This window comes from Limanda limanda, chromosome 12, assembly GCF_963576545.1.
Source record: "Limanda limanda chromosome 12, fLimLim1.1, whole genome shotgun sequence".
In the NCBI taxonomy this organism is placed as follows: Eukaryota; Metazoa; Chordata; class Actinopteri; order Pleuronectiformes; family Pleuronectidae; genus Limanda; species Limanda limanda.
Window position 1 is genome coordinate 20,674,496 of NC_083647.1, and position 17,603 is coordinate 20,692,098.

General features: G+C 45.6%; 1 protein-coding gene across 1 annotated transcript in view; it reads left to right on the forward strand.

Moving 5' to 3' along the window:
* LOC133015607 (TRAF2 and NCK-interacting protein kinase-like) overlaps window positions 1-17,388 on the forward strand; it is a 57,865-nt gene extending 40,477 nt beyond the window's left edge. The window contains exons 14-33 of the mRNA XM_061082850.1: window positions 579-779; window positions 1,050-1,586; window positions 5,140-5,304; window positions 5,877-6,149; window positions 6,817-6,923; window positions 7,539-7,654; window positions 8,358-8,455; window positions 9,572-9,640; window positions 10,476-10,582; window positions 10,743-10,845; window positions 11,101-11,250; window positions 11,384-11,483; window positions 11,611-11,781; window positions 11,899-12,042; window positions 12,647-12,781; window positions 13,035-13,135; window positions 13,230-13,379; window positions 15,034-15,193; window positions 16,059-16,198; window positions 16,543-17,388. Of these exons, the coding sequence (XP_060938833.1) occupies window positions 579-779; window positions 1,050-1,586; window positions 5,140-5,304; window positions 5,877-6,149; window positions 6,817-6,923; window positions 7,539-7,654; window positions 8,358-8,455; window positions 9,572-9,640; window positions 10,476-10,582; window positions 10,743-10,845; window positions 11,101-11,250; window positions 11,384-11,483; window positions 11,611-11,781; window positions 11,899-12,042; window positions 12,647-12,781; window positions 13,035-13,135; window positions 13,230-13,379; window positions 15,034-15,193; window positions 16,059-16,198; window positions 16,543-16,626 (3,111 nt within the window). The 3' untranslated portion in view covers window positions 16,627-17,388. The remainder of the gene's footprint in view (window positions 1-578; window positions 780-1,049; window positions 1,587-5,139; window positions 5,305-5,876; window positions 6,150-6,816; window positions 6,924-7,538; window positions 7,655-8,357; window positions 8,456-9,571; window positions 9,641-10,475; window positions 10,583-10,742; window positions 10,846-11,100; window positions 11,251-11,383; window positions 11,484-11,610; window positions 11,782-11,898; window positions 12,043-12,646; window positions 12,782-13,034; window positions 13,136-13,229; window positions 13,380-15,033; window positions 15,194-16,058; window positions 16,199-16,542) is intronic.
* The last annotated feature ends 215 nt before the right edge of the window (window positions 17,389-17,603 follow it).

Genomic DNA, 17,603 nt, shown 5'->3' on the forward strand with positions numbered 1-17,603 from the left:
CATCCAGGTTTCCTCCTGTAGTCTTACTGATTGAAATCTCAGGATTGGCTGAACTTAATCCGCTCAGATTAAAAGTCAATTTATCGCCACGGTGATGGATGCGGCTCGTTTACAATCAGTTTACACACAGGACTTTCATCAGCACTATCTGACATGGACATAATGTTTTATCCCCCCCCTTAAACCTTGTGTCTGGTATCAGGTTTAAAATTGTTATTAGAATTGTGAAAAGTGTGTGTTTTCATGTTTCATACCCCAGTTACCCATATGTCTGTTTATCTGTCTTGCATGGTCTGTGAAAGGGAGATATAGTATTTGCAAATACTTGAAAGATAACACAAATTAATCAAGTATCCTACTGGGAATTTGCAGCTCAATTGTATACCTAACTGGTAAAATCCACACATCTGGCAAATTTGAGTAAATACTGAGGATTATTTGCAACGACTAATTCTCTCACTGCTGATCATTAATGGTTCGAATGTGTCCGCGTTGATCTGTGACTCCCTCTGTGTTTCTTCTCGTATCATCTCTTTCTCAACCTCGTGGTCTTTCTTCCTCTCCCATCCTCCCTCCAGGAGTACAAGCGAAAGCAGATCGAGGAGCAGCGGCAGGCGGAGCGGCTCCAGAGGCAGCTCCATCAGGAGCGAGCCTACCTGGTGTCTCTGCAGCAGCAGCAGCAGCAGCAGCAGCAGGAGGGAAGGCAAGCAGAGAAGAAACCGCTCTACCACTACAAAGATGTCATCAATCCTGCAGACAAGCCTGCCTGGGCTAAAGAGGTAAGTCCCCACCATGCATGAAATACAAAAAACATGCATGAGGATCTGAAAAACGTGACTGACCTCTTTCAACGTGTTGGACTCCTTTTGCACCTTCACATTCCAGTGGCCTTTTTGTGTTGTTAATATCTTATTCGACAGGTCTCACGAGAAGCCGTGCTCCTGTAAGAGTCTGCACATACCTGAGAATGAATGCTGCTGCTTTGATACTGTGATGTCGACTCTGAGTGTTTGTCATGTCACTTACCTTCGTCTGACTCTGACTTCTAGGTCCAGAAGCAGCAGAATGCTCATGGTAACCCACCCCAGTCGCACCTACGACAACACCAGTCATTCAACCAACCAGGTTCCTCACCTGGCTCTCAAGTCCAACCCAGATCCCAAGCCCCGAGGCGAACCCGGTCCAACCTCTCCCCCCATGTTCCCCATATCCGTGTATCAGCAGACGACTCAGAACCCCTAGATCTGGCGCTGAAGCAGGAGATAAGTCAGCAGGTCAGAGAGATGAGGGCTCAGAAAGTCAATACGAGGAGCTGCAGTCCAGGCAGCAACCAGAAACAGAACCATGCTGCTGACATGAACGGCCCTATCAGGAGCAATAAACTGCCTTCTAGTCCAGGGCCAATGAACCAGTCTCATCCAGTGCCCAATCCCAGAGAAAGGTCTACCTCTGCACCCAGCAAGGCAGGCATCCAGGGGCAGTTGTCTCCAGACCAGTACTTAAAGGCCGGTCACATTCATCCTCTGGCCCCAGAACAGAAACTCCAGTCTGGATCCAAACGTGTTACCAACATTCCTGTCAGACCGGTTAGTCGTTGCCGGTCGACCTCACCCTGCAAGAGAGTAGATGTAGATATAGAACCCTGGGATGGAGAGTTCGGAGGGATAAGGCTAGCTGTCAGCCTCGGCAGCGTCAACAGCCTCAATATTCCCTTAGAGAGCAATTCCCCAGTTTTTTCCTCTGATGAATTCCTCTCTGCGTCCTGTCCTGATGGAACTCTCAGCCAGGCCCTCGCCACAGCCAGTAGCTCCTACTCCCCTGACTCCAACTGGGCCAATCTCCTTTTCGTCCCTGATTTCAATCCCCACCCTTCCTCTCCCTCAGACAGAGGACGAATGATGAGCAGTAGCTCCTCGATTTCTGATCTGGCTTCTCCCTCAGCAGACATCTTCTCACTGAAGCCGTCTGAGTGGCATCAAAATTATAGACATTCTAATGAGCGTCTGTCAGTCAGCCCAACTAGAACCCCCTCCCCTGTTTGGCTTTCGTCCTCACCCGTTTCCATGCACCTCAGCCACACCCTCACCCCACAGTCCCAAATGCATTAGAACCTTTTTTCCCCTCCATGTCTCTGTATAGCCTTTCCTTTGGATTATAGACCCTTCTCAAAAGCACATATATATACACACATGCTTTCGAACAACCACACATACACCAACATTCTAGTACTTCTGTAGTTGTGATTGAAACAACTAATGCTGTGAGGTAAACCTGCCTGTTTGGATCGGGCTGTTTACTTTGGCCTGTGGTGATGCTGGTTGCAAGTTTTCTTTCTGAAACTGTAAAAGTGATCTGCATTTATTGAGCCGTGGCAAATTGAGACCCGCTGCAGGACTCGGGCCACAGAAGCCTGATGCCACCGCCGCTTTACAAAGAGCCGTTCACCTGTTGATTAAAAGTTCGGTGACGCTTGACTCATTACACACAACCCTGTGTATTCTCCTGCCTGGAGAATCAGCTGTTGTCGTTATCAGAGTTTATTAATGTTGAACATATCGCCCGACTACATCACACTTAGTTTGTGCGTCCCACACACACACAGACAGACGGACTAGAAATTAGTAGATCGAATCATTCTCAAAGGCTTAACCCCCCCCAACGCAACAGCACGAGGAATCCTAACACTGGGATTCATCCATCACTCGGGGCGAAGTCCTCATAAGCAGAAGTACACATACAGTACACATACAGTACACATACAATTCACAAACATACACACTTTGTACATTAAAGATCTGTAAAAAACACATTTATATCTATCAAGCTTATATCTGATGCTGGTGGTTGCAGCTTTCTTTCTGAAACTGTAAAAGGGAATTACGGTAAATCGGATGCGTTTTCTTGCACCGATTTTTTTTTTTTATAGTAAATGTAGAATTTGCCTTATTACTGGTCATGCGAGCGGCTTATACATACGTTTGAATTATCTACTTTTTTACTTTTTCCTAAATTGCATGTCGGCTACTTCAGTGGTCTGTTTACTTATCGTCAGAATACTTAAAACCCCAATTCACAGCTTTTCAAAAAGCACAAGGCATTGAAGCACTCGCCTCCATTGACTGCAGGGCACTGTTTGCCTGTTTATTCACATTTTATCAAAGTTATTGTGCGTCCAAATTGCACTCAAATTCAACACTTCCTCAGGCCGTTAATAGCACACACAAACCAAGAGTGAAGCTGATATCGGTTTTGTATGCGTTCCACACACATACAGAGACAGTAAATAATCTACTGGGAAGGAAATCCAGAGAAGAGGTGCAGGGGATCATCTTATATCCCCCCCCCAATTTGTCAACCTCCGCCCTGTATTAAGCCCCCACCCGGCCGGCCCCATTGTGACCCTCATCACCCCATATCCCACAATGCCCCCTGGCAAGCCCTGCTTCATCAGGGACACACCCGCCCACACCAACTTCCTTGTAGGTTAGTCAACCACTCGATCAAATCCAGGCTTGGTGATGGGTGCTGGCCAAGTGGTGATGGGATCCTTCTAACAAACGAGGAAGCCGTTGTCCTCCATCTCTTCTTCTCTGTCCTTTCTTTGCGTAGATGCAGCCGAGGTCGTAATTAACTTCCCTCCATGCTCTGTTTTTCCCTCTCTTAGTATCTCTGCCACGGCAGAAAGAGCTTTTGGGTGGGCTCATGATAAAGACTTTAGCAGCAGCACCACCCAAAAGGTTTTTCTCCTGTGAAGGGATCCTCTAATAGAAATCTTTCTTTCTCTTGTAGGTCAGCTGATGTAAATGCTAACTTTGATCACACACTGCCTCCACAGATCAAACTCTCCGATCTCCTGAATCACCAATTGTTTGTTTCCCTTCGGTTCTCCGTGCGTTGTGAAGAAATAAAGTTCCCCTAAGTATTTTTTCTGCAACCGTAGATGTTATAGTTGCCCTAAATGTAGTTGACTCCCTAATGGATAACTAACACAGACTTGAGGAATGACAGAGTATATCATACTTGTTCCGACCCAAGTCATAATCTTGAGTAATTCCTCTAGATTATGAGCTCATGTGGAATTACATAAAGCTTCCGAAAAGGGGGGATAGTTCTGGCTGCACACGCGTGTTTACCTGGGGGGCTATTGACACTCTGCCCTGCTGAGCCATGACTCAAGCCTCCACAGGCCGCTGAGTAGATTGTTTATAGTGAAAAGTGTGATTCGGGGGCAGCTGGGAGCATTCCTAGGAGCCGTCTCTTGCTGCACAGCAGATAATCTGATAATCTGATTACCCTGGCAAGAGGAGCTTTTTGCCTTCCTCACACACACAGAGATTCAGTCTGTGTTGGATTTGACACACATGCGCTCTCCCAAAACTTGGTGGAAACAGTCAACTCAAACGCTCCAGTGCACAAACAATCAATGGTTTTCGTATGCACCCGTTCAAATCCATGATTGTAGTCTGAATGTGGCGTCTGCCGTAGGAGATTAGAGATCGGTCTTGACCTTTCCCCACAGCCATCAGACGTCTTCGGTCCTCAGCTGTATGTGGGACACGGAGACACACATTAGTGCGTAAACAGATGGGGACAGGAAAACAATCAAAAGACAGATGGTGGTGGAAAAAGAGGAAAATCTGCAGCGAAAACACGCTGGCCTCCTCGATAGTCTTTAATCAGGCTTTTATTCAGCAGAAGTCTGGGGTTGTGTAACTCCTCAAAGAGATACTTTAAATACACGTTACAACAACACAACCCAGATGTCCAAATTCAATTTCTCAGTGCAAGTTCAATCTTGAGTCATAAACTCTACTTCATCACCTGAAAGCCGTGCACTAATTTGCATAGCGGCTTCTCCGTCATCAATCCTTGAAGGCATCTGGCAAACAGATAAACGCACAATCAGGCCCACACACGATTGAAAAATACAATAAATCATCAACATTCAGTCCAGATCTGTTACCTGTCAATATTGTGGTTGTAGTCCCACAGAGCTTATGGGACGTTGGGGCGGCCTGGTGGCTTGTAGGGATGCATGGGGGGGGGTAGGGGGTTGGGTTGATACCCGCAGTAGATGGAGCGTGGTGATTGGTTGAAGTGTCCGGGCTGTGAGTGACCCTAGTGTGTGACCTGTCCCAGGTGGAGGAGCGGTCTAAGCTGAACCGGCAGAGCTCCCCGGCGCTGCAGCACAAAGTGTCCAACCGCATCTCCGACCCCTCCCTCCCCCCCCGCTCCGAGTCCTTCAGCAGCGGGGGCATGCAGCCCGCCCGCACCCCCCCCGTCCACCGCTCCGTCGAACCACAGGTGTGTGTGTGTGAGTGTGCACTTGGGAAACGGTGGGTGTGTTTCCAGGCGAACAGTGTTTCCAAAGATATGTTGAACAAACCTCCTTGTGCCTTATAATTATAAAAGTCCTTGCCTTCATGCTAGTCTCTCTCTCTCTCTCTCTCTCTCTCTCTCTCTCTCTCTCTCTCTCTCTCTCTCTCTCTCTCTCTCTCTCTCTCTCTCTCTCTCTCATCTTTTGTCTCCTGCATGTCCTGACAAATCTCAATTCTCACCTTTTTTAACGAATCTCCTGAAACTCCAACGTCCTTCCTCTGCTCTGTTCTCTATTCCTTCTTTCCTCTTTTCGGTCTCTGTCGCCATCTTTACCTTCTTCTCCCAAACTGACTCTCTCTCCACCTCTGCTGTTCTCCTCCATCGCTCCTGCCTCAACATTTATTTTCTCTAAATCTCTCAACACCGCTGAACACGGCTCCATCCCACTTCCTCTCCTCTAATCCCCTGTATCTCTATCTGTGCCATGCTCGATCTACCTGACTCCCTCCCTTCACCTTACCGTCTTCTCTCTCTCTCTCTCTCCATCCATCCCGCAGATGGCTCACCTGGTTCCAGTGAAGACCCACTCCAGCTCCATGTCCGGCTCTCAGTCTCTGCAGGAACAGACGGGCTCGGTTCTGAGCGAGGGCGTCAGCGCGGGGTCCCCCAGGCCCGAGATGCCCCGGCAGAACTCGGACCCCACCTCCGACACCCCGGGACCCCAGCTGCGCATCGCTGGCAGGGAGGAGCGTGATCGGGACCGAGACAGAGACCGGGACCGCGAGCGGGACAGGACTGCGTGGCTGAGAGAGGAGGACATGCCACCGAAGGTCAGAGAGTCAAAGTCAGAAAAAAGCACATTGTTTATTTTATTCCTTCAAACCAGCCATTACAAATACATCAAGGAAAGTAATCAATTACAATCAATGGATGCATTTTTATGTCTTTAAAAAAAACCATCTTGCTGGCAAAAAATATGAAATCGTTAAAACATAAACAAGCCTCGTCACGCACATCAAGCTAATCACATTCCAGTGCTGATTCGATTGCGTCTAGTTTTTCTCTCATGTGTTGGGGTTTTGAAATGGACCGAGGCTGTGATGTGTAATTCTGCACACAGTGTTTTCCTCTCCGGTCCCACGAGGTAAATTAAGGGATGTTGAAATTACAGCGAGAGGAGTCGGCTTTGCAGGGATTTAATCAGCTTGTGCAGAATTTGAAAAATGCTGGCTGGGATTAAGCTGTTGACTTGGAAACACAAACACGATGTGAAATGCTTCCTTCTCCACCCCGTGGTTTTAATTCTGATTAGACTTTGATGGCACCATTTCTCCACCGGGGCAGGTGTATCGCTTACAAGCCAGTGAACGTTATGATATCACATTTGGAAAAAAAAGTCATTGATCCGAGCTCTGAACTCATTACGAGGGGATTAAACGTTGTCTTTGTGTGTCTGTGTGTGTCTGTGTGTGTCTGTGTGTGTTTGTATGTGTTCAGGTCCCCCAGAGAACCACTTCCATCTCCCCAGCCCTGGTCAGGAAGAACTCCCCGAACGGAGGAGTGGGTCTGGGCCCTCGCACAGGTTCTCAGCTCATACGCGCCAGGTGAAGCTCACGTTAGCACACGCCCACCTCTGAAGTCTAATCTTAACATCTGAAGACACAGTTATAGCATCAATCATCCATGAAGACACTTTTAACTTTTTAAATTAGCAAAAACTGCTATAAAATGTTTTATATTTTATATTTAAATAGAAAATGGGAAAACATTGATCTCATTTCCCAACTGGTGATAAAGAAGCAAATGTTTGCAGTAAATCTGTTAAAGTGCTTTCGTGCTGTGTTTTTTAACACCATAAAAGTTGTAGTTTATTCACCTTTTGTATTTTCTTTCTTTAATAAATCCCCTGCATCTTTATTATAGATATTAATACACTATATATACTGCAGTTTATCGAAAAACATTTAGGACTAGAAAGGCGTTTGGAGAAAGTAAAATAAAGTAATTGATGCACAATTCAATGGCTTCTTCCTTGCATCATAGCACTCCCCTCCACAAAATGTCATAATTTTTGCATAAAAAAGACAATGAAAACATAACACAGGAGCTTAATCTTGCATTTCTACAATGTATAAATCTGTATGTCTTATATATAAATATGTCTATAATTGTAGAAGAACTGAGGAAGGAGTGAAGCTGATATTTTCTTCCTGTTGCAGTAACCCCGACCTGCGGCGCTCTGAGCTCTCTCTGGACGCCATGCTGCAAAGAACCTCCTCCAACTCGTCGTCTTCCTCCTCCCCTTCATCTCAGGGAGGCTCAGCCGAGAGGAGAGGTGCAAACAAACACACACTCTCACAAACTCTGAAACCCACAAGGACACACACATGCACACACACCCAAACTGGCAAATTCACCTTCACCCTTGATTGCGATCAACTTTTAAAAAAACAGTGTGTGTAGGAGAAACACACAAACACCAACGTTCTCTGACACGGCGTCGGTGTGTCTCAGGCTATCAGCGGGACTTTGTCAGTCGCAGTTCTGCTCTGATCAACCTGTCTGATCTGCCCTGTTGCTCTCCGCCTCCAGAGAGACAGGGGAGAGGAAATGAGGGAGGGAGATAGAGGGAGGCGTGGAGCGATGTGTCAAACACCAGGCCAGGGAGATGTCTAAGATATGCACGGTTCTCCCTCTGACAAACACATGGCATAAAGACAGGTAGAGGTGGGTTAGGATGTTTTTTGTGTGTTCGCAAAGGCGTTGGTCGTAAATATAACCCCTAAATGTAAAAGATGAGAAAGATAGAACATGGTAAAAACACAAAATCGCCTTAAATTGCAGTGGGATTTCCACAGAAACCGTTTTTTTTTTTTTAATGAAATAATAATATAGGACACATTTAAACTGAAACCTTTTAGACAGATAAACGCTTGAACCCTTTTTAAACTAATCTTTTTTAAATCACCGCTCACATTTGCTGATTATGACGACGCCGGTTTTCTAGGTCAAATGTGTAATTGCCGTCTTGTTGTCAGGTCAAACCAAGCAGGAAGGATCCCCTCCAGGAGCCAATCAGGAGGCCAAGTCCAAACAGGAGGAGGGCCGCGAATCAGCCAGACCCAGCAGACCTGCAGTGAGTCACACAACAGACACACACACACAGTCACACACACACACACACACACACAGAGTCAAAGCAACCTCCTCTCCGGGAATCTTCTACAGGTCTCTCGTCCCCTTTTTCCTGCTATTCATCTGGTTCTGTCTTGCTTTCTCTCCTCCTCTGCATCTCTCTCTCTCTCTCTCTCTTTCTGCTCTCGTTCTTCAGAGCTATAAGAAAGCCATAGACGAGGTTAGTGACACTTGAGTCCCCCTTTTTCTTTTTAATCCCGGTTCTTCCCCTTTTTGGCCTCCATCTTCAGAGACCCCTCTTTTTCCCCTGGCATGGCGGAGATGCTTTCACAGAACAACGACAATTTGTTTGCTTTTCAACTTGAGAGAAAGAGTCAAGGGCTGTAATTGGCGGCAGCGGTGCATGTGTGATCCTACACACATACCTGAGAGAGAGAGAGAGAGAGAGTATGTGGACCCGTGCTTATGCGGGTATATCCATGCATGTGGTGCGTGCGTGTGTGTGTGTGTGTGTGTGTAACCTGTCCTGCCAAGCACCTGAACACTTTCTAAACCTCTTCTCCTGTTTTTCTGTTGTCACGGTTACTGGTCAGGAGGAGCTGGTAAGCCCACCGTGTATGACGGCCCCTCCCACCCCTAGCCCTACCCCACCCCTGTCTGCATGATTTGGTCTGATCCATCGGCCGGGTTTGAATGGGGAGGGAGTCAGTTGGAATGGGAATGCTGGGTGGAGGGGGGGTGCAGAATGACGGCCGCACTCCAGTCGAGCTTCTTCTCGACCTGTAATACTTGCTTGTGATGTGGCGAGGGAATAAAAGTGCTCATCTGTGATCACTCCGCTTTTCACCAAAAAAAATTAGTGTCGCTAATCCCCAAAAAATCTAAAGTGGTCTCAGATAAGCACTCCTATTCCAGGAAAAGCTATTTTTTACAGGCCGGGATGTTTCTGTGTGACGACGGATCAGTTGTCCTGTTTGTCACGATGCTGATGCTGATGTGGAACTCTTTGCCCTCCTCTGCTCCCCCCCCCACCCCTCTGCTCTTGAATGTAAATCGGCCTCTTGGTTTCTGATGATGCTGACTTGAATAACTCGTGTCTCCTCTTCTGTCTTTATAGGACCTGAGTGCATTGGCAAAGGAGCTCAGAGAGCTGAGGGTGGAGGAGGGCAGCAGACCTCCAGTCAAGGTACAATATGAGGATGTTTTTTAATAATGAGGTTTATTTTCAGATACTACAACGCAATGTATCTATATCAAATTATTTCCTGAAATATCGTCATCAAACCCCTACGACGAAGAAATGTAACTCAGGCCTGATATTTTAAAATTTATCCATAATCTTTATTATAAATATCCATAAATACACTGGGAGAAAAAGAGAATAATTATTTTTCAACTGTAATTAAGAAATTAAACATTTCTTGTTACTTGAAATGTAAAAATAAGAGCACACTTTTTTCACTTAAATGTATTTCATCTGTAAAATAAAAGATGTCAACATCAGCAAACCTAAAACAGATTTTCCTCGGACAACCAAAATCTGTAATGTTTCAAAAATTGTACAAAACAACCCACTATTATAAACTACTCTGCTCTTGGTTTAATTTAGTTTTACAGTCTTTTGCCTGTTGAACTTTTTATAATGTTTTTGCAATTTAGTTTGCAGTACCGGTGCTACATAATATGCATTTGAGCATCCAATCAAGATTGATAATATCTTGAAATCCTCTGCATAAATACATACATCGCATTTTGTGTGTGTGCGGCCGTGTGTGTCTACGATGCGAAAGAAACCCACTGGTGAGAATTGGCTCCATATCACTACTAGTGGTCAGAAACTCTGTCGGGTGCCTTTAATCTGAATGATTCCACTGTCAAAGCGCGGAGATTTTTGAAAATGAGTCCAAATGAGTTTGGGATTTAATTTAACTCCAACCCTGATAAATACAGTCTTATCACAGAGCTGTTTCTGAGCTGTTCTCTTGATCACACGTTCATTTCTGCCTGTTCCTCCGATGAAGGTGACGGACTACTCGTCTTCCAGTGATGACTCAGACAGCAGCGATGACGACGGCGAGACGGTGGGACACGATGGGACGGTGGCTGTTAGTGACATCCCACGCATCATGTGAGTCGCTACTCTCTGTGATATCTATGTGTTTGGAATATGCCACCATGCCACGAGCTTGTCGGTACAGTTTTTAACAGAATTGCTTTTGCAAATGATCTGATCTTTGTCTATTTTGCCTGTGTTTGTGTGTGTGTGTGTGTGTGTGTGTGTCCTGCAGGCCACCGGTGAAGAGTAGTGGTGAGTCGTATGGAGGGCTGACAGAGAGCTCTCTGGGAGATGCCTATAATAGCTCTAAGGACGGCACTCTAGTGATGAGAGAGGTGATGATATGTGCACACACACACAATCACACACACACACACACACATACAAAAGCCACGTGGACTTGAATGAATCAAACAAAATCTCTTAATTCACACATCTTTCATTTCAACTCACGTCCTCACTTTCCTGTAGATATATATCTAATAAACAAGTATATACATAATCTAAATGTAATATATTATGATAGAATACTTCCTGGTTTCATCTTTTCCCCCCCCCCCCACTCTGTTCTCTCTCTTTCTGTCTCTCAGGGCGAAGAGAGGAGACGAGGAGGCCACACGGAGAGCAACGGGTTTGGGAATCATGGTAACCACGGTAACCTGCCTGACCTTGTCCAGCAGAGCAACTCTCCGTCGGCCACGCCCATCTCCGCCCTGCAGGAGCTGAGCGACATGGCCGAGGTGAAGCAGCAACACACACACTCTCACACCCGTTCCTGGATTCAGACCAATGAATGAAACCCATGTTCAAAATATCCACAAATTCAGGAAAATGTCTAATGATGACTAATACCAAAATGTTTTTTATTTACAGTTTGGTGTGGGCGGGTCCAAATCCTCTTTCACCCCATTCGTCGATCCTCGTGTCTATCAAACATCTCCAAGCGACAATGACGATGAGAACTCAGCGACAGGTACAGGAAACCTGCGGACGCTTTGCTCACGTTTGTTCATAAGCATCTGTTTTATTTCAAAATAAAAGAAAATCACACATTTCCTCATCTCTTTTCCCCCTCTTCCTCCTCTCCTGTGGTTCCGCAGCCATGTTTGAGAACGAGCTGATGAGGCAGGAGCAGGCTCGACTAAACGAAGCCAGAAAGATCTCCGTGGTCAACGTCAACCCGACAAACATCCGGCCGCACAGCGACACGCCGGAGATCCGCAAATACAAGAAGCGCTTCACCTCTGAGATCCTGTGTGCCGCGCTCTGGGGTGAGAGGCTGCACCTTCTCTCCCCCCCACCACAGAACCATATCACCACCTCTGTGTGTGTGTGTGTGTGTGTGTGTGTGTGTGTGTGTCTCTAACTCTACCTTGTACTGTGTGTAGGTGTGAACCTGCTGGTGGGGACAGAGAATGGTCTGATGCTGCTTGACCGCAGTGGGCAGGGCAAAGTCTATAACCTCATCACCAGGCGGCGCTTCCTGCAGATGGATGTGTTGGAGGGACTCAATGTGCTGGTCACCATATCTGGTAAGTCTGATTGGGATTTGGTGGTCAAAGGTCAAGGTCACTGTGCCTCCTGAACATGGTATCTCAAGAAACTCTTGAGGGAATTTCCTCAAATTTGGCGCGAATGTTCATTTAGACTCACTGATGAACTGAAAAGATTTGTGGTGTTCAAAACATGTTTTGGGCCCTTTGGACGTGATATCTCAACTCTGCCTTTTCGGGAATTTCTTCTGAAAGATCTAAGTTGTCAAAGGTCACAGTGATCAAATGTAACTGCACTGGTTGGGGGAGGCATACAACTGCAGTGCGGCATTTCTAGCTTTAATAGATTTATTCAATTTAACCCTAACAATGTAAAGCATACAGTATATAAACTTAAAGATAGGCAGACGGGGAAGAAGCACTACCCTCACCTTGTTTTTCTTTTTTGAACTTCCTGTCTACTACGTAAATCTTCCATTCCATTCTTCTGAAAGTAAAAATTGAATTCCTCTGTTATCTGCCTTTGTGTGTGCTGTTTACAGCTGAATAGGTTTCTTATTTACTTTACTTTTGGGTTTTGTCCCTTGGTTCCAGTGAATTTGTTTTCCTCACTCTCTTTCTCCTCCCGTCCCTCCTCTCTCAGGGAAAAAGAACAAGTTGCGTGTCTACTACTTGTCGTGGCTGAGGAACCGAATACTACACAACGACCCTGAGGTAGAAAAGAAGCAGGGTTGGATTACAGTCGGCGAGCTGGAGGGCTGTGTGCATTATAAAGTTGGTACGTATTTGTGTATCTCTGTGCATGTGTGTGTGTGTGATTCTTGTAAGGGAGTAATGTTCTGCAGTTGTGTCTGTGAAATAAACACACAAAAACGTAATTTATAGTGGTAAAATATAATCTATAACTGTTTTTAAAGCATCACATCCTTTAAGAAGTATAATTTGATGTGCATGACACTTTTATCCGTTGAAACAAGCATTCAAATGAATCTGTGTGAACTCAGCATGTATATGTGGCTCTATACTTGCAGTAAAATACGAGAGGATAAAGTTCCTGGTGATCGCTCTGAAGAACTCGGTGGAAATCTACGCCTGGGCTCCCAAACCCTACCACAAGTTCATGGCCTTCAAGGTATGAAAGTGATCACTAGCTTCTCAGCGGCTCCTTAACTCCTTCATCCGCCTCCAACCTCCGGTAACGGATAAATCTCTTCATCGTTTTTCAGTCATTCACCGAGCTGCAGCACCGTCCCCAGCTTGTTGACCTGACGGTGGAGGAAGGCCAGAGGTTAAAGGTCATCTATGGCTCCAGCGTGGGCTTCCATGTCATCGACGTGGACTCGGGCAACCCGTACGACATCTACATCCCCTCACATGTAAGTGCGAGCTGCGTTTCTACGTGTGCGTCTGTAGATCTTCAATAAACGTGTTTCCTGAAATCAACATATTCCATTTTTTTACATTTTCCCCCCCATGTCAGCTTGAATTTAGTTTATATTGTGGTCGCTTGGTGACTCATGGAGGCGAGTTGGACCATCAGCACTTCTGTTTGCGTGCTGAATGAATCATTTTTTGGTTCATGAGGCAGATTAGTGATTTTTTTTTCCATGGTGGCATCACTAATCGCATGCTTTTACTCCAATTAGTTCAAATGCCAAACTCCTGATGATTTTATGGCCAAATTTCAGTAAATCTAAACCACTTAATGCAAAGAAGAGGACACGCACATGTGCCAGCCAGCAGAGTGGACACACCCTGGAGCTTGTATTGACATTTTTCATGACCTCTGAGGTGATGGACTTCCTGCTTCAACCTTTCATCCGTGCTTCCTCTCTCTCCTTTTCCTGACTTCTCTCCTCCAGTGTGCCAAACGAACGAAGGTGACGTCCTGCCCTCCAACCTCCTAGACTAGATCACTAGATCCTTAGTAAAACATCGTAGAAGATGCAGAGACGCACTGTGTCCATGTCCAGTACAGTTCATTAGTTTAGACACTAATGGATAACCTCGCTAAAAATCGGTTGGTGTGAAAAAAACTCATCTTAACCACAGACCAAAGCTGGGTTTGCTGCCAGGAGATGTTTCAGTAATATTTATTTAATTAAAACTTCAAACGCTCAATCTCAGTGAACAATCACACCACAGTATAAGTTACATAACCTTGTCATATTTAATATAATGTGCACAGTCAGCTACTTTATTAAAGGAGACATATTATAATTTTCAGCTTGTCTTTCCTCTGATGTGTTTTAAGTTTTTTGTGCATGTAAGTTCTGCAAAGATAAAAAGAAAACAGCGGTAAAAAAACAAAAAAAAAGCTTCTCTCCCCTGCAGAAAAGACCGAAGCTCGTGAAACACCTCGTCAGTAGTCCTGTCGATACTTGTGCATCATTCTGATCTGTCACATCAAGATTCCTAACATTTGCATAATGAAAGGCTGGCAGACAGAGGCTGAAAGGAGGAGCTGAGGACATTTAAAATTATGAAACTGATTATGAGCAGAATATGTCTCCTTTAACGTGGCAGGAGGAAGAAGTACCTAAAGGCCCTTTTAAAGCTTCTTGTGGGCAAAGATGAGTTTTTTTCACCACCGTGTCCCTCATCTGTTGTACTTATATGATCCTTGTCGTGTTCCATTCCTAACGTCGCTCTCAGAGATTCAGGTTTGTCTCAGGGTTACACTTTTAGGTAAAGTGCACAGAATCCATCACTGTCTATATGTGTGTTATCCTTCCCTCCTCCTCCGATGTTATTCCTGTTCATTATTGTCGTAGAAAAAGTGCCACCATTTGTCTTTCTGCTTATTTTACGAATCCAAAGTTTGGACTTTTCGATGCACTGATGCTCCTGATATTTGGCAAACTGTTCACAGCGTCGCTCTTTAGAGGATATAGGCACGCACATCGAAAAAATTAAATGCCTTGGCAGTGGGGAAACATGTTGAGCTATCACACGGATGCAGAGGGTGTTTAGGTTTTAAAAGATTTAATTAATTCCTGTAACATATGGGCGTGTTTGTATCTGTACTAGATCCAGAGCCAGGTGACGCCCCATGCCATCGTGGTGCTGCCCAAAACCGATGGGATGGAGATGCTGCTGTGTTACGAGGACGAGGGAGTGTACGTCAACACCTACGGGCGTATCACCAAGGACGTGGTGCTTCAGTGGGGCGAGATGCCTACCTCTGTTGGTACGTCCCCCGCCCCCTGTGTATTTATCTGTGTTTAGTTCATTAAAATAGATTCTTATAACATGGGGGACTCATTTAAACATCTTGCGGAAACACTGTTCAAAGATCAGGCTCTCTACTTAAGAGGTTTAAATAAGTGCAATCATAGGCCTGTACTGATTCCAGCGTCTGTGTGTATGCGTGAGTCGCGATGCAAAGTGTTTCGAGGGATCTTAAGAACCGAGGCCTCAGAAGGAAACGCCTCCAGAGGCTTTGCAGAGGGAGTGAGGGTAAAAGTTCGGGGAAGGAAAAACATGGATCTACATAAACATGAGTAAATATAGAAGAAAACGTGAAGGAAACACAGGAAGGGAGGGTTTTCATGAGAAGTGGATGAGCACTGGATCAACAGTAAATAACCACTTGTACTTTATCGACCTCCTGTGGCTGCCAGGGGTATTGCACTTCTATAATTACCTCTGTACTAAAGCTGGTGCTTCTCGGGGTTCATGCGGATAGAAGGAGCTGTTGTTGCATGAAGATTTTATTTTTTAATAAAATTATCTCATACAACATTGCATGATTGTAAAACTTGACATTACTTAAAAACACAATGCATCAGTAGCAGTCCCCTTAAATTGAATCAAGCTGCACCAAATCACACACACTCATGTATATATCAGTCCTCTAAATATGTAATTTCTTTCCATCAATATCAACTACTTGTTCACTTTATTATTCCCAAATTCCAGTAGTTGCCAAGTAATCATGCTGAAAAACCAACAAACAAACAGACAAGGACAAAGTTATTAACCATTAGCAAAAAGTAATTAATTTTGGTTTGAATTATTTTGTCACTGATCACCTTGTGTCTCCTCCTCTGCAGCCTATATCCATTCTAATCAGATCATGGGCTGGGGGGAGAAAGCCATAGAGATCCGCTCTGTGGAGACGGGTCACCTGGACGGAGTCTTTATGCACAAGAGAGCCCAGAGACTCAAGTTCCTCTGTGAGCGGAATGACAAGGTAAGACACCGAGGACAGTGGTGGAAACTGGGACATACGTGAGCTGCTCTGGTTTCGCCCTCTAGTTAAGTCGATTTCATCACTGCTTCTGTGGTTCTCACAGCATGGTGCACAGTTTTGTAAAATACAAGCAGATCTAAATGTGGTCACAAAAATGCATTTAAACAAAATGAAAAACACTTAAAAATATGTGAAGAACAAAAGCTGATAATACCACATGTATGAAAGAAATACCCTTTATTAAAATCAATACAATAAAAGGAAATCACATACATTTATATTCCTAATTTCTTGTTGTGATTATTATTAATCCAGTAATCTTGTAATGTACTCTTCCTCCCCAGGTGTTCTTTGCATCGGTGCGTTCGGGAGGCAGCAGCCAAGTCTTCTTCATGACCCTCAACAGAAACTCCATGATGAACTGGTGATGGCTCCTCCCACATTCCGCTCTGCCTCGCTCTCCCATTGGCCAGCCCGACGACCCGACCCCCCGGCCCCACGGCACGTCTCGCAAACGCACCCGACCGCCCGCGTGGCCACGAGTGAACTCTTTCAACACTGGAGAGACTGACAAAAGGTGTAGCTAACGGAAGAAAAGAAGAAAAAAACAACAGCTATCGTAGAGAAAAACCAACAAAGACATTGTTCTAAACGAAGAGACGTGTCCCCCTAGATGTTGTCGGGGGTGTCACACAGAAGCCATCTTTCCTCAGCTGACTGGCAAACTGGTGCCACTGACTTTCCAAATATTCTCTCTGTTCCCCTCTTGCTGTGTCCGTCTGTCTGTGACTCCTCCCCCTCCGTTGTCCGTCTCTTCTCCGCCAGAGGACGAGTGCATTCAGCGACTGTAGAAAAACACTTTAATCCCCGTCTCCCTCTGTCGCTCGTCCTCTACCTTTTCCCTCTCCTGCTCCTTCCTGCTAGATCGAGTCATCACTTCTTTCCTCCAGCCCTTTGACACGTCAGTTTCTCCCTCACTTCCTGTCTGCCGTGTGAGAACTGAGCCTCCGGGGGACGGAGGACGAGCAGATGAGTGAGGTGTAATAGGAATTTAAATAAATAGTCTGATATGACAGGGCAGGGAGGGCGGCCGGGAGGGATGACAAATCTACTCTGGATGTCGGGCGGCGAAGGCAGACAGCCTGATTGATTTTCTTTCTCCTCTGTCACTCCTCCTCCTCCTCCTCCTCCTCCTCCTCCTCCTCCTCCTCCTCTCGCCATCTGTCCGGGGAAACTGAGTTGTGACTTGGCGTTCGATGGCATCTCGCTGATAGAGAAGCGGGGAGACCTCGCCGTCACGGGCAGGTCGCAATAGTATGCAAAGATGATGTTTGTGTCCCTTTAAAAATGAAACCACTGGTCCGTTGTGTGTCACACCCTCTTCATCATCACACTCTTTATACTC